Below are 20,034 nucleotides of genomic sequence, written 5' to 3'. Positions count from 1 at the left end.
TCTGCAACAACATCAGCAACAACATCAGCAACCAGAGCAATATACTACTACATCCATCCGAAACCGCAACCATCCAACAACCCACCATCGCCACCGCCACCGCCACCACCACGAACCACATGAGCCAGAACAAGATCAAGAAGCGGGACGCGAGCGACTTATGACTGATGCGCTCCAAGGGCAACGTCGGCGTCGGCGTCAACGTCGGTGTCGCCGTTGGCAGCGGCAGCCGGTACAAGGTGACCGCCCGCTGCGTCCCGGAAGTGAGCATCACGTCGCCGACGACGACCGCATCCGGCGCCATCCAGCCGAAGCACTTTGCCCTGCTCCGCAGTCGCTCGCAACCGTCGCCGCCGACGTCTAACAGCCTTTTCTCCACGCCAGGCGGGGCCACTCTGGTCGAGGAGGAGGATTTCAGCTTGGCCAGTGGCAGTGTGTCCGGCGCGAAGAACGTGCTTCAGCGCCAGTTGGCCACCACCGTCCAGCAGGAGCAGGAGCCGGATCTGGAGCACTCCGCGCAGGATCAGCAGCAGCACAGCAAGTTGCCCGAGCCGGCGGAGCCGCCCAATGAGCTGACTCCGCTGGTGGAGGAACCCGGTTCCGTGGCGCCAACCACATCGACCCATCGCTACAGTCACAACTCGAAGACCACTCGCTCCTGGCCAGTCATCTACCGCAATCCTCACCACTGCGACTACGAGGCGCTCTACGTGCAACAGCAGCAGCAGCTGCAGCTGCAGCAACAGCAGCAGAGCTTCAAGCAGAACTGCTACTCCAACCAGTTCAAGCAGTCGATCGTCTACTCCAGCAGCAATGAGGAGCTGCCCGGCGGCGAGCCCGTAGCCTCCAGCTCCGCCGAGAACCGCCAGACCACGTGCTACTACTTCGCGCCCAGTCGGCACAACAGCATTTATGAGCACCCCTCCTCGGTGGTCGGAGGATCCCTGCAGTTCGATAATCCCACGACCACAGCTGCGGCGGCGGCGGCCGTCGAGAGCCTGAGGCGCAGTAACAGCATTCTGCTGCGCCAGAACAGCTGCGCCAAGGTCATCCAGCGTCGCGGCAGCGGAAGCGGCTCACCCACCTCCCTGGGCTCCCAAATGGAGGGACTCGGCATGGGCATGGGCGGCGGGGGAGCGGGCGGCGCCTGCTGCTCCAGCTGCTGCATGGGTCCGCCGCCGGTGCTCTTCCTGTTCGTCACCCTGCTGATGACCACCAGCGCCACGGCGATGCTGTGCGCCGCCATCATGACCGACCACTGGGAGCACGTGACGTGGGACCGCAACAGCCTCGATCGCTACTCGAACCGGTCGGGACTGCACCTGGAGTGGCTGCTCGACGACCAGGTGGCCATGCTCAAGCCGGACAAGAGGGGTAAACTTCCAGTTAAAAAATTTGGTATTTTATCTCACAGTTGTAGTCCTCCCCAGCCGATCATCGCTTCCGGCGCGACTCCGTGTTCCTGGTGCCCATGCACGGCGGCATCTGGACACTGTGCATCGACCTGCCCATTCAGCAGCTGCAGGAGCTGCGGCGCAATCCCAAGTTTCCGCGCGGTGCTCCGCCGTGCGTCAACTATCTCGCCGGCTCCATGGAGAACGCCCGCGGCGAGGAGCAGCGCAACGACTGGCAGCACAGTGAGTCACAGGTCACTCTGCAGCCGCATCTGAGTACGTATCCTGGGGCAGTCCGTGTCCGAATCCCACTCCAGATCCACCTCCGCTCCGATCTAACTTTCTTGGGAAAAACTCCCGCATTTATTGTTTACACTTTTTGCCTTCCTTCTTCGTTTTTCGTTTAATACAAAACATTATTTTATGTACGCACTTAGCACTAATTGTGATTGTAAACTTACAGACTTACAGAGAATTTTGGTAGAAAACAGCAAACAAAATAGTATAAATAGGATCGAGGAGTAGAACAGTTGAATGGTGTTGAATGCATGCTTGTGTGAGTGGCTTTAAGTAGCTGCTGATGTGTGTGGTGTGTGGGTTGTGTGGGCATGGTTGTGGTTGGGTTGTGAGTGGGTGTGCCACTGGGCAACTGGAATGTCCGCCTTAGACGGCAGCCCTTTTGGCCGGCGAGCACAGAGCCTCGGCCTCCGAGCTCGGCTCCTCGGGCTTCTTGCGCTTGATCAGATGTGTGATATCTGTGGGCTTGGCCGAGCTGCTGCTAATGGCCGACGAAGAGGCCGCTGCAGCTCCTTTGGACGAGGACGACGAGGAGCTGGCTGCTCCATTTGCGGACGACGACGACGACGAGGAGGCGGCAGCTGCATCGCCACTACTCATTGGCTTGATGTAGCTATCCAGAGCAGCCCGCACCTCAGCAATGGTCTAAAAGTGAATTAGAATTGAGTGTTGGTAGACTTGGGTATTTGTAGATGGCTTACCTGTGCCTGCATCTCTTCGATTTCCTGTATCTTGGCCAGTATTTCTTGCTTGGTTTCCTCCAGATCCAGCATATTGTTCCTATCCCGCTCGCTAGGCTCGTCCTTGCCCTTGATCTCGGCAATTTCCTCCTCGATCAACACACTTGATTGTCTTAAGGCGGTCGCCCCCTCCTTGTTAAGTTGCTGCATTAGATAAGTCAAGCCGATCTTGTAGTGCAACTCTGCCAAGGCACGTCGGTTTTTGGTGGGGAGCTCGCCGTGGATCTTCAGCGCTTTCTCTGTAAGATTATATACCTTTAGTAAGCATTTTCCTGATATATTTCATTGATGTAACTCACCGTAATCCTCGCGTGCTGCCTCGAGTATGCCGTTCTCGAACTCAATGTTGGCCAACTCCGTCTGAACTTCAGCCAAATATGGGAGGCCACTAAGGCCCTGTCGCGTAAATATCTGAGCAGCCGCTTCCAGAATCTCCCAGGCCAACTGCAGACTTCCGCTCACTCCCTCCTCCTCCTCTGGCTCCTCCTCTCCGGTGGAAGCTGCTGCTCCATTCGAGCAACTAGCTGTGACTTCCCCATTAGAAGTACTCGGTCGCTCGTCATCATTGACGGCCGCTGCTCCACCGCCATTGCTGCTGCTTACTTCATCAACGCCTGTGGGAGCCTTCTTCGAGTTCTTCTCATCCGCCTGAGCTTGCTCGGCTTCCCCGGTGGAGTCGGCCTCATCGGAGGCTTCCTTGATGCTGTCCAGCTCCTTTCCATTTGTGCTGCTCGCTCCATTTGCGGCCTCTTTGGCCTCACTCTTCTTTTCCTTCTTATCCTCTTTAATATCCTCTTTCTTGGCCTCTCCATCCTCGGCACCTTCTTCTTCGTCGTCGTCCATATCCTCGTCGTCATCCTCGGCAGCCTCATCCGGCACGTCGATCACTTTGTTCTCATCCAGAGCCATGGCAATCAGCGCCTTGGCATAGCTGCAATTTAGAAAAAAATTAGTTTAAGTTACATAAAATATGATTTAATCAAATGCTTAATGATTAATCATACTCACAGCAGCAGGGGCTGTCCCAGCTCGTCGGCCAGCTCCCCGTAGACCTCCTCGTAAAGCTGGCACACCTGGCTTAGCTCGTCGGCCGCCTCGTCGTAGCTCTTCACCAGAAAGTTTCGCGATCCCTGACTGAACAGCTCCTTGCCCCTGAGTATTTTCTCAGCGCGTTCCTGCTCGGCCTTGCCGGTTCCCTCGGTGGACACTGCCGGAGCATTGTCCGGCGTCGTATCGGCAGCCACGGGCTCGACGGCCACTGTCTTGCTGGGTGAGGACACATCGGCGGCGGCCGTTGTTACGATTGCTTCGGCTTCAGCGGACATTTTCAGCGATCAGAGAAGATCTGTAAAAGAGTGAAAGTTTACTATAACTGAAATCAAAGGTCGGGTGATTTTGCTAGGGTTTTAACGAATATCATATAATCTAACTTTATTTCAAGTATCAACCAGGTTTAGCTACGCACAAATTTATACTTTGTAGTGATCTTAAGCTTTCTTTTATTTTTCTCCACCTCTTAACTTATCTTAATTTCATATACCTGCCTTTCAAACCCTCATTCAACACCCCAAAATCTCCCTCGTAGGTTGAGCCCTAGACGTCACTTTCGATGTATGTAGAATACCAAGAATATGCATTTTTTATTGAAATTCTTGTAAATTGTATCTATACACACCAGCATAAGCTTTGAGCACCATCCGCCGCCACCTGATTCACCTCGATTCATTTCACTTGGCTTAAAATTTTAGCTCCAAGCTGTCGCACATTTCACAAGTCATTACCGCAAATCCCATTTGCAGCAGCTCAAAGATGTGGGCGCCCGCAAATCCCCGGAGCACATCAGATATAAAAACAAAAGCAAATGCCAGACACCAACAATAGCTTGGAGCTTGGACAGGAACACGGCGTGTCCTTGTAGCGTCTATATAAAGTAATTACCACAGCAGCTAACCGAGCTCGCCGCCGGTTTTCTATATTGTCAATAAGAGTCTCCCTCCTCCTCACCGCGTTCAGTTTCCAAGTCCCCAAAGATGAAACATGCCCGTGTCGAGAGTTGCTTGCTCATGGCAGTTAACTTGGAGCGGAGGAACGGGTTCGGGGGAACCCTATATGGGTCACCGTGTGGGCCACTTCATCCTCTCCTTCCTGCGTTCTAAAAATCGCAATTGCCACTTTGGCATTTTGCTGAACTTTTTTATGGTGTTCCTGTGGAACCGAACACATGCACCCACATGCGATTTAATTGCTGTGGTCCTATTGGGTAATTGGTTTTACAGTGCCCAGATTGTGAGCGGAAATTGGAGAGCTGAGCTCGGCCACAATGAATTTACGGGCGGCCATGGCGAGTGCTATTAAGCTTTTGCACATTCAGTGAAATCCTCTGGGGATTAATTCTTAAAGCTTGCTCAAAGGATGTGTTGTTAGAGTTTAAACAAAGAGCTCATATTTATACCACCACAAAGTGTAGTTCATTTAGCATCTGTGCTTTCGCTTGCCATTTTCTCCCCATCCTACACCACTTTGTAAAATAGTCCCTGACATAAGCATTTTAATATTCCAGTTTCTGAAAATGTGTGCAACAAAATTAAATTATTCTGCGCTCTCCCACAGGAATGCAAAATCTCTCCATATCCTGCTCACTGGTCTGCCTAATCATCCTGGGCAGCGCTGCTCTCGTGGGAGCATTTGGCGTTTGCCAGCGACAAATTAGCGCCATACTCATTACTGGAGTGATGTATTTGCTGGCGGGTAAGTCTATTACACCTTTTTGGGGCCCTTAGGTTTACCTCAGACCAAATAACTAATTTCGTTTTTTTAACACAGCTCTTTTCGCCCTGTTCACGCTGATGATCATCCATTTCAAGCGGCAGCAGGGGCGTCCCATGCTGGACAGCGACTACGATGGCACCGTGGACGGGATTGTGGCGCGTCCGGGTGGAGTGGCCATCATGGCCAAGCCGCTGCTGGGCGCCCGCATCTTCCTGACCTCGTGGAGCCTGGACTTGGGATGGGGCGGCGTGGTGCTGTGCGCCATCACCTCGGTGCTGTGGATCCTGCTCTCCAAGATCATGCGCTACAACCCGTTCTCGGCGCTCATGATTTAGCTAAACGCCTTGCCGCTCGGCGTCTACGGAGCCAGCTACGGCAGTCTGGGCAGCTGCGAGAGCTACGGCAGCTATGGCAGCACCCACACCCACAGCGGCACCAGTAGCGGCGGCAGCTCCAGTTTCCTCCTGGCGGCGGTCTCGTCGACGCGGCAAGCGGAGCACCGGGGCAAGGGAAAATACATCCTCTAGGGTGTCCTGCCCCAGCTCCCCCTTCAAACTAACCGGATTTCCACACTTACTCAAACTACATGAGGAAAAACTTTCGAAGGATATCTGATACTTGTATTTTTTGGTCTGGGCTTTATAGGATATCTCTAACCTCCTTTCAGCTAATTTCATGTATTCAGCTATAGTTTAATCCGTTCAAATCAAGAGACCTTCGAAAGCACCCCACATTATTCCCGTTATGAGCTCCATCTTAGTTAGCTATGTTGGAAATGTACCAAACTAAAAACTCAATTGCCTTGTTCTTTATATATACACACTCAAATTATACAACTTACCTTATACTTATTCTTATTGTACAATGTACTCAACTTATCTTAACTTAACCATATTGTAAATTCAATTTACACTCTCTATCTTTACAAGTAAACCTTTTTGTATACATTCGATTTGACTCTAGTTCTACACGACTTTAAACACCCCCTAATCCTAGCAACAAAAACATGTGACATGCAAAATGTGAGACATTTATTTACACAAGACGAGCGAAATGGGAATCGGAATTCCCACAAAGGCTTTGGCTTTAAAGTGCTTTTAGTAACAGTTTGCTTGCCTAGCGTTAATCCAGCTTAAAATTAGACCAACCAACTGGAAAACCGAGGGATATAGCTGACCGGAAGTCAGATAGATATTACAGTAATACTGCTAGCGATATTCAACCAGCTTGAAGAGGGTAAAACCATGAGATGCCTCAGCTTTAGTTCAGTTCCCCGATTCATTGCCCCGCATCCAGTTGGTGTAGAAGAATTTTAGGGCTTGTCATGACAGCATAATGAATTGAATCTAGAGCTGCAGTGGTACAGTTATGAGATCATTTAGTGCTTTAGGACAAATGGTTTACAAAACGTATTGTACTTGTATAGAAGCCACCACAAACAAAATGCTAAAAGTATGATGATGTATTTTTATGCAAACGCTTTGCCTTAAAACAAACAAAACAAAAACAAGGACAACTTATTTAAATACAAGAAAACAATTTCTTTTAAAAACGTTTACAAACTGTGTTTTTTCTTATTAGGTTTATGGTAAGTAATCAAGAAGTAAAAATAAGGATCAACTGCTTTTTAACGGAACTTGTAAAATTCTTTTGTGAAAAAGACCATGTGATCTATAAATAACCGATGGACACTCATTTATGAAATTCCATTTAGCATTCAATATTGTAAAAATTGTATTGCGAATTTATGCCTGACGAGAGTTCATTAACATTTGCCGAGCTGTGGAAACAAATTAAGCAAACATGCAAATGAACCCGCAAAAAAATTGTCCAGAAAACGCGACACTTTTAAAAGCTTTTGAAGGAGGAAAAGAAACAGAACGAGGATCAATAGAAAAGTTAAGAAAATGTAAAGGGAAAACAGCATGTGTGTGTTTTGTTTTCGACCGCTGAAAACAATTACAAAACCTACACACCGCTCGAAGGCCCAGCAACAAATTGTGATTACAAAACAACGCAAAAAGGTTCATTCACCTGTGTGTGCGTTGTGTCTGTTTCGCGCTTTTACGCGTTTATGCGCAAGCAGAACTCACGAAAAGCGAAGAACCAACAAACATTTAACAATTATTTTTTTGTTTCAGCAACTCAATGTTGCCTTTAAAGTCAACAATTTACCATTGATGATTTTGAATCCTCAAACAAGCCATATTAAAAGAAAACAATGAAAAACTCAACACTAAAGCTATAAAAAACAATATTAAAACATCTGTCGCATAAACGCTTTGCAAAATAACGTGTCAGAGTGTGCAATTGCCCGCCATTCGCCCGCGCCAACAAACACACACACTGACGCGGATACCAACACCAATACTACACCAACACCGGCACATCGCAATTGGCCATTTAGTTAACGCAGATAACCACAGCACGTTTCGCATATTTATAGCGAAACAGAAGTTGCGACAATTAATTAATGTTAAGCACAAACAACACAGCAGCAACGGCGAAAACACAAAACAGGCCAAAACGAAATTCGCAAATTCGCGTGTCGCTGGTATGTCTGCATAAGTGTGCGTGTGAGCTTGCATCGGCATTTAACTGTTAATTCGTGGAAACTTACTCGTTCTTCGATTAAAACTATTGCTTTTGAAGCAGTGGGCAGTAAAATCGGTTGATTGTCGTTTAAAATGTCAATGTAATTCGTAAAACCACGCAAAATATTCGCCAATAAAAAATTACAGATCCCGCGAAATGCTGAAGAAATAGCGATAATGTGACCGCACGGCGGGCGCTTCAACAATCCCTTAAAAAATTCTGAAAAAATCATTTTCTTGTACTTTGGTATTTTATTTTATGGTATTTTTCTTTGGCTAACGTGGAGAGCTAGTATGGAGACAGCGCCTCCAGCGGACTGTTAAGTCGTTTGGTTCGGGTTCAGTCTGTTAACGTTCGGTGGCCGCTCGGGAAGAAGACGACTAAACATAATATCGTCAAGATTCGAAGAATAACGTTGGGTTCGCGCGTGGAGTACCGGAAAAATAACTTTTATATTCTCGGTTTCGTAGTGGCAACAACTGGCGACAAAACAAACCTTAAGTGCAATACATAAACGGGCCTGTGCAACTCGAGTAAAGTCAATGTTTAATACAAGCTTCATTCAGAAAGACTAAGTTCTGGGCGGTGGAACCACCCCCTCTGAATTGTTAAATATTTATACACACCACCAACGGAACGCACGCACTTACATATTTTACTTTGCTAGTGGCGCCAACATATGCAAAGCAGCGATAAGAAAACAACAACCCAAAACAGAAAAGAAAAGCAGGAAAAACAGAGGCCGATACTGGGACATAGTTTTTGTAAGTGAATGCATATCGTAATAATATTTCAAAGATCTATTGATTTTCTGTTTTTTGTGGCCCCCAAAAGTTCTTGCCGCCTTCGCCGTGTTTTTGTCGACTTTTGTTTTGCTTCCGTGTGCGTTCGCCTTGATTTTCCATTCAACTGGGCTTACGTCTTTATTCTCCACTTCTTCGCCCCACCAAAATGTGGGTGGGGCGGGTGGTTGTACCTCTGTTGATTCACCTGTCGTTTGTTTTATTTTCGTTTTCAACTTCACGGGCAGCTGCGAAATCTCAGCTGCTCCAACAACAACAAAAATCAGCTTTCGTTAGTGCAATAACCGGTTTCCAAGCTTTATCGTATTTCGAAACTGTGCTAATAACTGGTGTTGTTTTTCGTTTGGCATATTTTATCGCTTCGTTACCCATATAATTAAAGACTAAGTAATGTGGATGACTATGAAAAATAGCGATAATTTTTAAATGGGGAGCATTTGCTAATTTATTGTGTTTTTGCCAGGAAGTCAATTTTGGCGCAGTGAAGAAGTAGGCAAAAACTTTTCCACTTATAATGTCAGTCATTCATTTTTACCTTTTCGCCTGCCAACTTCAGTTGCATATGACTGAAGCTTCCTTTTTCTCTTTCGCTCTTGCTCCCACTCAAGCACTGAAAAAAAATCTTTATAAAATTATACCCGAGGTCTTTAGGAAAGTCCTTACATATGGCCGATGCTAGCTTTCAACTGATAACCATGAACAAATGAAGATATCACAATAAATTATTTGATTTAAAAATTCGATTTTTTTCTTAGTGTATCTAGCATAAGTTTTATTACAATAGTTCGGACATGCAGCAGGCAATTGCTGTGGGCCATGCTGGTGTCCTGAAACAGGCCAAAAGCACTCGCTCCAAGGATAACAGGCTCGTCAGCCCACAAAATCGATTCTCCACGAAGCCCAATACCTTGGAGAAAAGCCGACACGTGATGGCGCCTGGCTGGAAATCGGAGGAAAAAGAAAAGGGGGCGACAAAAAGGGAATTGAATGGGTGGGATTGGGCATGCCAATGGGAACATTCAACTCGTTCTGCGTTTTCACGACTTCTTGCGCAAACTGCGGCAAAAATCAAACGGGCGTAAAACATGCCGGATATAAGCTGTAAATTAAAGGGGGAAACAAGGACATTTATTTTGGGGGAACTAGAATCTACACTCTAGATGCATGTGGCAAGCAGCAACCAGATAACGAATCTAAGCTTCACTCTTATTTGGGTTGATTTCCAACTGGGAACATGGATTACCTACCACACTTCTAGGGCGATTGCATCAGTATGGTAACCAGCAGTACGCCTGCCCCATTAGTAAACAAATTGGATACTTAGATTACTTATCTACGTATCTAACAAACTTTAAAGCCTTATAAAACAGAAATGTACTAGAAATCGGCATAATACCTCAACTTTAGGGAAACTTAAAGCGTAATGCAGGGGCTTCCCAACAAGTACATATGTAGGTATACATTTCCCTCCAATACAGTTTTTATAATCCAATAATAAATCAAGCACGTATTAAAGTGATAAGTTGGATAAATAGTTGTACATTTTTGGCTTGAACAATATCCTAAAAACATGAAAATTGAATTATAATTAAGTACTTAAATTACTATCTCAAAAAGTTTTTTAACACATCATAGTCAATATATTATTTATGTTATTTATCTGCAAACTTCTATTACAATAAACATCTTCCCATATTTAATTCAAACCACGTATCAAAAATTTCAACTGGCGAAGGGAAAAATCCCCAGGAATTGAATCACTTTCGCCTGGCAACCAGAGAATTTTCACAACTCTTCTTGTCGTTGGTGGGGAATGTGGTGTAGTTGGTGGTTATGATGGTGGTGCCGTTCTCCCAGAAACTAACTCTGAACTATGCTTGCACATTGGGAAAATATTTTGTTTCTACGTTTTACGTTCTCTGCCGGCATCTTTTTATTTAGAGCTGCCGAGGAGCACGTCCACGAACACAGGCTCCTGGCTGCCGTCTGGCTTTTCCCAGGGGATGGGGTTGCATGAAGTTGTTCTGTCTGGACTCCATCCTCAGCTGGCGGGTTTCCCAGCGACTCCACCTCCATTTTGACTTGCTCCGTCCTTTGTTGTCTCGCTGGAAACGGAGATGGCGAATGGCGATGCCGATGGCTCTTTTATGACGCAGTTGGTCCGGGCAAGTTGAAGTTTGTTTGCTCGACCGAGGAAGAATGAGTTCATTCTTCTATAATGCATTATCCAGCTACTGGAGGAGTTGTCTTAGTATAGGATTTCCATGTTGGTTTAAAACCAGGGACAATAAGTGGCTTCTCCCTCATCCCATCCGATAAATCCCACAAAAATCCAAGCTCAAAAAGTTTCCGGCTCATTTAAACCAATTTAACGGGCAACATTTATAGAACTTTTTGCCTTTGATGAACGCATCAATTTTCGATAGACCAGCCATATAAAAATAAATAACATTTCGCCAATTTCCAATTAATCAGCAAAGTCAACAGCACCAAGAGTTCATTGAATTTGCAGCTGTCTGGGGTTCGGGGAGGGGATTTGGATTAGAAGGGGCATATCTGGGGTTTAGGGTTTCTCGCCGAGCACACGTCGTCTCCCATGATTAGTCAGCCAAGTGATATGACTAAGCGAACCACCAAAGCGTTTGGCCACCACACGAAACCGAATAAAATTCAAATTAAGACTAGAAGTTGGAGGTGTAAGGGGTCTGACAGCCAATCGGTCACTTAACCCGCTGCAAGGTCTAGTACAGTAAAAGCTCCTTTAAACAGACATCATAGAATAAAAAAAAAATTTATTCCCTTCGAAAGGATCCATAAACAATGGGTTACTTTATGATAGACATCAGTTGCTACCTTTACAGAATATTTACTATAGATTTTTACTAGCGGAAAAAGTTCCACTTCCAAAATTTTCACATTGCTCGTTTACCACCTGACAAACACAGCGAATGGAGCACTGAAAAGTCCCTCAGTGGACAGCTATTTGACACCAAAGACTGCAATACTATCCGGAGATACCTTGGGGTGGGGTAGAGATTCGATGGGTGGACAGGAGCCAAGAGATGTGGGTTGGGTATCAGGGGCAGACAAAGTGGCTTGACGGTTGCTCAATTGCCGCGGGTCAGTCGAGTCGAGAAGTTGGTGTTTCTTTGTTTGCCGCAGTTCTTTGGCCCGGGCCTTGACTTCGTTTGAATTGTCTTTGTTGCCAGCAACATTTAATTTAATATGTGAGTTGAGTGCCCGGTTCCTGCCCCAAAAACCCGCCCGTCTCTATCCAACACAGACCGGTTGCTGGTTTCTTGATTTGCATGGAGTGCCAGCCCCCAGGAGTTTGATTAGGCTTATTTGTATGCCTGGCAACAAGTCTTAACCAAAGGCCAAACCCCAGACCGATCCCCAAGCCAGACGGACTTACTTGAGGCTTCCCGTTTAATTTATTCATGCAGGATTAGTCGTATATAAGTCCTACATAAATCGACGACAGCTGTCGCTACCTGGCTGCCATGTAAAGGCTTCAATTCAATTTATGCAAATTATTTTGTGGGCTTGCCAAATGTGTGTGGGGATAGTTGGTGGCATCGGACGGTATTATGTTTTCCGCCAGATGTTTGCCAAACCAAAAACAACCAATTAATCAAATGCAGAGGAAAAGCTTTTCCGTAATTATACAGATTCAAAGCACAACTGAAGTGTTAATGGATTGGTGGAAAAGTGTAATTTGCTGCCAGATGTTTAAAAGAGATAACTTTCCAAAGCTAAAAAAAGAGTTTACCCTTAATTCTGCATTCGACCCGAAGCAATAAACCCGATGGGCACTCCTTTGATATCGCTTTTCTAAGCCCAATTTCTCGCCTTGCCCCACATTTGGTTTATTGTGTTCGGCTTGTGGCAAGTTCTCCAAATAAATGTAGTTTTTCGTGCCTCGAAAACCGGGCCAAGTAGCGCGACCCCAAAAGCGGAAAAACAAGGAAAGCATGCAAGCGGAAATGCATCGGGGAAAACTGGGTGGGATTGGGAGGTCTTAAGTGAATCCCCAGTAGCTCCTGGCGTTGCTCGAAAGTGTGAGGCACATAAAACAAAGGATGTTTCTCAACTTTTGACACACATTCAACCCCAAAGGGCTCATAGCTTTCCATTTCATCGCGCTGTCAATTGAATGGGACCGAGATGCAGTTGCATTTATAGATCCATTGCGAGATGGGGAGGAGATTGGAAAGGAAAGACCCCATTAATGCAAATTGTTGCAACAGGAAACGAGGCGTACCACGTACCACGCACCGCAAAAATGCTGAACACGCCAATTAGGTGGCAATTTATAAGAAATGTTTCGGGAATCGGGAAGAGACCCCCTCACCTCTCCGCTCCCCTTCGTTTTTCCGTACATCACGCCATGTACACGAAGCCACTTTGAGGTGAAGGAACTCCTTTGTGATTGTTTTCGTGCGGTTTACATTATGTACAACTTTTAATTGCCAGATTTTAATGAAGCCCCAGGTCCAACTGGCCCCACCGGGCTCGTGGTGCACTTTCAGCCTGGGGGTCGGGTCTAATGCATTATTTATGCAGCTGACAGCTTGTCCAATGAGTCAACACCTGGGGGAAGGTAAAAGCCAAAAGCTTTTCTGTTTTTTGAAAAGAATTCAAGGGTTTGGGGAACAAGTACTCCATCTATTATATTTTACAGCATGGAATTGCAGCCCCACATGTGTTGCTTTATGTCTTTGCTACTTAATATTTTATTTTCTCATATGGCTTGATAAGCCCGGACTGAAATGGAAAAATATTGCAAATGAGGAAATTAAAATAAAGCTTGCTTTTGATTTTTTTTCAATATTGCCTGCGGTCGGCACTTGTCTTGGGTCTGTGGTTCATTAAACCGGTTTTGTTCTTATTTATAATAACTATAAACTTAATAGCAATATGTTATCGTGAGTTTTCAGAGGAGTAGGGGTAAGACCATTAACCAATACCATAAATAACCCAGCGAAGAAAAGAAATTTATAGTAAGAAACAAGACAAATGGTTCGCGTAAAATGTCTGAAATATTTGGCAGCTCACAAGAAAGCAGACAGCTCTATTTAATCTCCAGCTTAGCGGCCTTAAACTTTCTTTCGAGGAAAACACGCAATGAATGCAACGAATTTTCACTTTCGTGTCTCTGCTTTTATAGCTTCTTGCTGTTTGTTGTCTGGCCCAAACAGAAAGACACAAAAACGGCTTTGAGCCGCTGCACTTGACTTGTGCTAAGGCTTTGGCTTTGGCCCACCAACTGCACCTTGAGATTCCGCAGCATACTATATAGCACATAATCTGCAGACAACTTGTTGTCACTTCGTCGTCGCTTTCAAAATGTTTCAAGTGCATAGTCAGTCTGTCGTGGGTCTGTTTGCATTTGGTTGGAGCTCAGACCTCCAAAGATGTATTTGTTTGCTCGGGGCTTTAGCACATCTCCCTCCTAAATCCACACACATTTTAATATGCACAAAGCCGAACGAACATAAAAGATTCTCTCCGGGGAGTGGAGAAACCTTCACATCTAATTAACCCAGTGGGTTAACAAACATTCCGCACATCTGATTAACTCACAGAGAAATATCTGATTTGAGAGCCGGCGAAGAATGCATTCGAAGTCGCACTAAATAAATCTTTCGAGCGAAAACCGCAAAAAATTCTCAACCTTCTGACGGGTGGCAGCTATTAATACAGGCCGACGGAAACTATTTATAGTCGGAGGAAGCCCAAATGGTTTATTTTGGTTTCCGAACATAAACAAAGTTCGAGCGACTCACGAGATCTGTGCCACATCCGATAATATTTACACAGTTGATTTTATACACTACCAATCGCCCCACCCAAATCTTGCACAATGATCTCACAATACCTCGTTACGAGTTCCACATTTTCACGCTTGATTAGTTTCGGGTGTTGAAAGTTTCGATGGTCTGGGATTCGGGAGAAGCGTCGATTGATTACGGCAAACGGTTCAGGAATTGTTTGTTAATATTGAAGGAGTGTCTTTAATGGCATAAATTCATAAACAAAAAATTAATATGTTATATTGATTGAATAATGTGGAGTAGAAAACTTTGTTTAGCTTTAAAATTTCCTAGTTAAATCAAAGGCTATTTCTTTGTAAACAAGATTGGAATTTCTATTCATCCCAAATCTTTCTGTAAACCCTATTAATTTTCTCAGCACGTGCTGGCAGGTGGACAATAGCCAGATCTTAAATATTTAGTGAGCACCCACAAAGCAAAGCTAGAGAAAAGCTCAACGAATTGAGATGCCCTTTGTGTGTCAAGTGATGATCATCTTGGTGATGACTCTGATTGACGTGAGTGCGCCAAGAGCTGGCAGAAAGAAAGAAATTGGAGCGGTGGCAGATGGGAACTACAAAACGCTTGCGGCTGAGCTTGGATGTTGGATGTTGCCTCTTGCGGTGCAGTTGTAATCTCTTCGGCTGCACATTTAATCGCAAATTGCACATTGTTGCGGCCAAATTGAATTGTTTTGCGGCGATGCGGAGGTGGGCATTTCAATCGTCCGGATTGATTGCCAGGGGCCGGCATCGAGTGCACCCAGCTGGCTGCGGCTCAATGCGCCCACAGAAAGACATGCCATACATAGTATAACCACATCTGCGCTCCGAACGTGAACCGCACTCTCCAATCCTTTCGTCCATCAACAGACTCTGTCTCGTCACTGAGTTTTCAATTCATTTGATTTGTATCTTGGAAAAGTGGATATGGTAATGGGAATGGATCTCCTCCCTTCCCCACTCGCTGGTTATTTGGGTTAATTTGATTTCAGTGCTCGGCCACAAGGAATGCGGGTGTGGTGGCAATCAGATCAGCGCACACCAGTTGCCAAGAAGTCGCGCATCTCGTGGCCATCGGATTTCAATTGAATTACATTACCCGCTGATTGATTCGTGAGTGAAGTCCAAGTTCAGCGAGACTCGATCAAGAGGGCAATTGGTTCAAGGTTCAAGTGCTGCCTTTTGTGAATATCTCATAGAAAGGCGCTAACCCACACAGCTCACCGCTAATCGACACAGTTTTTAATGGACCTCTCATTTGTCACTCGAAGTGCTCGTGCCATAAATTTAAGTGCTTTATTGTACTTTTTATTTTTATTTACGTTTTTCAAGCACTTGTGAAAATTTCAGCAACAACTGCGAATCGTCTTTAATAATTGCCCCGTCAAGGGAACTACTTTCAGTGGCGACTCTCGTTGTTGTTCGTGATTTATATAAATCGTTTTGTGTACAGGGTCTAAAGAAAAGCATCTCCACAGCAATTGCTGTTGAAGATTATCATTTATTGTGCTTGCCATCCATTGTAATCCCGCCGAGGAAAGATAATTGTGGTTGTGCATTGTCTATGTGAATGGATCAGGTAGTTGATGGCTCTAATACGGCAATTAAAAGTCGTCTACGATCTCTGTGAGTTATATAACTTTATACCTCACCTGGATGTGTTCCTCGCCAGCATATTTCTCCGTTTGTTTCTCCCCCATATGATATCATCTTTCCGGTGAAACAGAACTTGAAGCTGTCAGAATTTGAAAACCCAACATCTGCTGGAGTTGCAGGTCACCCCAGGCATTCAGTTGGTTTGCCCATTCATTAATCATCATCATCAGTGATGACAATAATTCACTTAATGGCAGGACGATTTGAAGTTTAGCAGTTTTTAAGTTTTTAGCATTTCGGGTTATCACTTTACTCCAGGAAAAATTAAGTATTATGTATGAATGGGTAGTATATTAAATCTTAGCTTAATAAGCAGGAATGTATTTATATCCATCAAATACACTTCGAAATTTGTTTGGCAAGGGTTCAAATTGGCATCACTGGCTTAGCTCACATGCGGAGAGCTGCGTTAAAAGCTATGTCATCCGAAGCCCGAAGGAAGGATGGGGTTCTGTGTCCGCATCAGTGTCTCCTGCATTCGCAATGAGTTGACTGAAAGCCCATTCAGGGTTGGCTTTCCACCCCGACTGACTGCCTGCTCCTGACGGACGAAGGGTTCTGTGTGTGGCCAGGGAAGGATGCAGAGCCTGCGGCAACTAAAAAGCACATCCCGTCATTAGGAGCTGGCCTCCAGTGGGGGGAGAAATAATGTCAGTTATGCGGCTGCCACTGCAATTTGCTTGTAATTCTTTCGTGTTTGCTCCGCCCGTTTAATTGCATAATTTATTGATAATTAAATGAAGCTCTAAATTAAACTCTCCTTTCAGTGTTTGCTGCCGGAGTGACTGGAGTGACTCAACTCCCACAGCAATTGCCGCTGATGAGGTGAACGAACTGGTCAGCGCATCCACCCAGCATCCATTTTCAGCCCCTGCATCTCGGGCAATTAAGACAACCCTAATTGAAGGGCGAGGAGGAGGAGGAGGAGGGCGCCACTTAGCTGAAGATGCCTTCGCTGCGCCAGAAGGTCACCACTTACTTCCGGCAGCTGAGCTTCATCGCGGAGCCTCGCGAGGGTCGCCGGCGGGCCAGCGAGCACGACGATGACGACGGCAGCTTCATTACCAAATATCTCGAGGGGTGAGTAAATACTTCTAAAATTGCAGGCTTCTGGAGGGCCTCTAAAATGTTTACCCGTATCCTTCATCTGTTTAGCCGCATGCAGCGACAGTTTGTTGATGGTCCGGAGATCTACAATGGTCAGAATCCCACAGACTTGCCCGTGCTCAAGCTGGACACTTACGAAGCTGGAACCTGCTCAATCACCGCCGCCTGCACTGGACCGGATGAAGGACTCACCGGCATCAAGCGGTCCAAGCTTCATCTGAGCACCAGTTTTGCGGACGACATAGACTTCATAGACACGCAGCAGGAGAACGATGATTGCTACGGCGTGAGGAAGAGCACCCCGCCTGCTCCAGTGACCGCACATAATTCCACACGCTTGGCCAGCAAGTTTGGACGCCCGCCGACTGGATCCCGGAGACAGAGCAGCACGGAGCAGCCGTCCGGATCCGTTCCAGCTTCGGGAATGCGTTCCCGCAAGAACTCCAAGAGCAGCATAGCGAATCTGGCGGCGGCTGCTGCTGGAGGAGATGCTGGCAAGGCGGCCAGCGATCAGAACAACAGAAATCTGTTGAATGCAAAGACTGAGGCCTCGACGGATGGGGACTCCAACTCGGAGCGGGAACGCCTGCTCCGCGAGGCGGTGAGCAACCAGGGTGGCGCCGCTCCAGCTACCGTGGTCGCCGGCGTGGAGAACTGGCGCATGGAATGTGATTTTGCATATGGAATCTCGGTGTCTCTTTACGAGACGAACATGCTGACCAAGGAGCCCATGGGCAATCCCATCGCCGACTGCTACGGGATGGTGGTGCGCGGGGACTCAGCAGCCATGGCCATGGCAGATGGCGTCAACTGGGGAGATGGAGCTCGTCTGGCGGCCCGTTCGGCTGTCCACGGCTGTCTGGACTATCTGGACAGGGCTGTGTTTGGTCAGGCACTGGAGTGCAGGGCGACGACAACTCAAGAGGTGTTTGTCAGTCTGCTGCGGAGCTTGTGGGAGGGGCACGGCTGCATCCTGGAGGTGGGCGGCGCCCTGTCCACGCTGACCATTGCCGTGGTGCTGCCGCTGGACGAAGCACCGGGCAAGTATGTCGTTTGCTCCTGCAACGTGGGCGATTCCCTGGGCTACGTGTACTCGAAGAGGCACGGAGTTCGGGAGCTGACGCAGGCCTCCCACGACATCAGTTCCATGCGGGATATGCGCGACGCTCTGGGAGCCCTCGGACCGGCGGATGGCAACAAGCCGGAGCTGAGTAATCTTACCTTCTCGATGACTTGCATCGAAAAAGGCGACATAGTGTTTCTCACCTCGGACGGGATCAGCGATAATTTCGATCCCGTGGTGGGCAAGTTTGCCGAGGCCTGGACGCCAGATGTGAAGCTTCAGTCTGCAGGGCATGCAAAACCCGGGATCCTGGCTCCCAAGCGGCAGAATAAGAGCGCATCCGCCATCTATGCCCGCCTGCATCCCTCGACGCCGCCCACGCGACCTGCTCGCCAGTCGAAAGCGGGCAGTCCGCCCAGCAACGCTCCCAGTCGACCGAAGTACATGCGTTCCCAGACGCTCATTGAACCACGCCAGGGACTGGCGTCGCCTCCACCACCTTCAGTGGCTCCCCGGCGCATTCCGAAGTCCATATCTGGGCTCCCACTGGTGACGGGTCCTCAGCGGCATGCTCTCACCTTGTACCGCTTGGAGGATCTGCTCAGCTACGGCATAAACGGAACCTTCTCGCCTTGTGTTTCGGCTCGGAGACTCTGCCATTTGCTCATCGATTTCGTTAGGATGATAACCTCCGCCAGGAGAAAGACCCTGGAGCAGAGGGAGCTCTTCTACAAGCTGTCGACCGGTCCGGATGGGGCCAAGCGGGAGGTGCAGCTGAATCGCATGCAGCATCGGGCGGCCAGGAAGCGAGTGGTGGACAGCAGCGCTTTTGTGGCACTGCCCGGAAAACTGGATCACGCCACTGTGATGGCCTACACGGTGGGCGGTGGCGAAGATCACGATAATGGGAACGACACCGGCGAGGGAGTAGCTGTTTCCCCCGTGCTGCAATCAAAGGAATTTAAGGAGACGAATTTCTAAAAGGAGAAAACTCTAGACTGCAGACTAAGCTTTTTATACATTTTTCTCACTCACATTTGTATGGGTACTTCTACGTAGAACCGATCCTATTTAGGGTCTCAATTAAAGTTTTTGTTACTGGATTTTTATAAACAAAAAAGTTTCGCAGAAACTGTAATATTTTGTTATATCAATTAAAACATCGATTTTTGCCAAATACAGATTTAAGTTTGATTATTTCACTGCTTGCTAGTCTATCATAACGAATCGTTTTATTTAGTTTTTATCTTGCAAAGTCACCTAAATGCTATTAAGTTAATACCCTAAATTGTTAATACATTTGACCAGGAAGTACCCATATGTACACATACTACATATATAGATTTACATAAGTATATATACGTAGTGATTTATATCACATGTATCTTTAATATGCATATATGAAGATTTCTCAAAAGTTTGTTGACTATAATTTGGTACTCTCATTTGTCAGCCATAGTTTTTTAGCCATTTATTTGTAAACTGCAAACGACAGAAATGCCTCAAATGTTTTAAACTACCAAAAAGATTAAGAATACACAAATGTACATCGTATTTTTACACTCTCAATCATAATTCAATGTATATGCCACTTTTACACCAGCAATAATGTGAATTGGCGCCATTTCAATTTTTACAAGGCGGCAGCGTATAAACTTGGTAACGCACAGCTTAAGTTGTCGAGTGGACTGGTCAAACAGGGCCTAGGCAATTCATAATAAAATAAACGCATTGGGAAACTGCGCTTTTACAAACACCATAAAAAAGTCGTTTTACTTAATTTTAAATGAAA

General features: G+C 46.5%; 3 protein-coding genes across 3 annotated transcripts; 2 read left to right on the top strand and 1 right to left on the bottom strand.

Moving 5' to 3' along the window:
* The first annotated feature begins 69 nt into the window (after positions 1-69).
* On the top strand, positions 70-5,637 carry LOC108099557. Its single transcript, XM_017203143.1, has 4 exons — positions 70-1,374; positions 1,431-1,670; positions 5,042-5,179; positions 5,255-5,637. Exons 1-4 carry the CDS (start codon positions 168-170, stop codon positions 5,533-5,535), a joined length of 1,866 nt encoding a protein of 621 aa, XP_017058632.1. The 5' UTR covers positions 70-167; the 3' UTR covers positions 5,536-5,637.
* Positions 1,731-7,990, bottom strand: LOC108099558 (protein NASP homolog). The gene is made up of 5 exons (XM_017203144.2): positions 7,821-7,990; positions 3,440-3,776; positions 2,731-3,362; positions 2,393-2,670; positions 1,731-2,336 (listed from the first exon to the last, which is right to left on the bottom strand). The coding sequence occupies exons 2-5, from the start codon at positions 3,754-3,756 to the stop codon at positions 2,058-2,060; spliced, it is 1,506 nt and encodes a 501-aa protein (XP_017058633.1). The 5' UTR covers positions 3,757-3,776; positions 7,821-7,990; the 3' UTR covers positions 1,731-2,057.
* A 172-nt stretch (positions 7,991-8,162) lies between these two features.
* Positions 8,163-20,018, top strand: LOC108099460 (PP2C-like domain-containing protein CG9801). Its single transcript, XM_017203009.2, has 3 exons — positions 8,163-8,559; positions 16,840-17,152; positions 17,228-20,018. Exons 2-3 carry the CDS (start codon positions 17,019-17,021, stop codon positions 19,221-19,223), a joined length of 2,130 nt encoding a protein of 709 aa, XP_017058498.1. The 5' UTR covers positions 8,163-8,559; positions 16,840-17,018; the 3' UTR covers positions 19,224-20,018.
* Positions 20,019-20,034: the final 16 nt, after the last annotated feature.

The sequence above is a fragment of the Drosophila ficusphila genome, unplaced genomic scaffold (genome assembly GCF_018152265.1).
Source record: "Drosophila ficusphila isolate 14025-0441.05 unplaced genomic scaffold, ASM1815226v1 contig_791, whole genome shotgun sequence".
NCBI lineage: Eukaryota > Metazoa > Arthropoda > Insecta > Diptera > Drosophilidae > Drosophila > Drosophila ficusphila.
This window is presented reverse-complemented; position numbering and strand designations above follow the sequence as displayed.

Bases quoted from the DNA above. Each gene is read 5' to 3' on its own strand.
- LOC108099557 (XM_017203143.1), top strand. From the start codon at position 168: ATGCGCTCCAAGGGCAACGTCGGCGTCGGCGTCAACGTCGGTGTCGCC. The intron at 1,375-1,430 runs GTAAACTTCCAG...AGTCCTCCCCAG, and splicing joins GCTCAAGCCGGACAAGAGGG to CCGATCATCGCTTCCGGCGC. The intron at 1,671-5,041 runs GTACGTATCCTG...GCTCTCCCACAG, and splicing joins CACTCTGCAGCCGCATCTGA to GAATGCAAAATCTCTCCATA.
- LOC108099558 (XM_017203144.2), bottom strand. From the start codon at position 3,756: ATGTCCGCTGAAGCCGAAGCAATCGTAACAACGGCCGCCGCCGATGTG. The intron at 2,671-2,730 runs GTGAGTTACATC...ATAATCTTACAG, and splicing joins GGCAGCACGCGAGGATTACG to AGAAAGCGCTGAAGATCCAC. The intron at 2,337-2,392 runs GTAAGCCATCTA...ATTCACTTTTAG, and splicing joins TCGAAGAGATGCAGGCACAG to ACCATTGCTGAGGTGCGGGC.
- LOC108099460 (XM_017203009.2), top strand. From the start codon at position 17,019: ATGCCTTCGCTGCGCCAGAAGGTCACCACTTACTTCCGGCAGCTGAGC. The intron at 17,153-17,227 runs GTGAGTAAATAC...TCATCTGTTTAG, and splicing joins ATTACCAAATATCTCGAGGG to CCGCATGCAGCGACAGTTTG.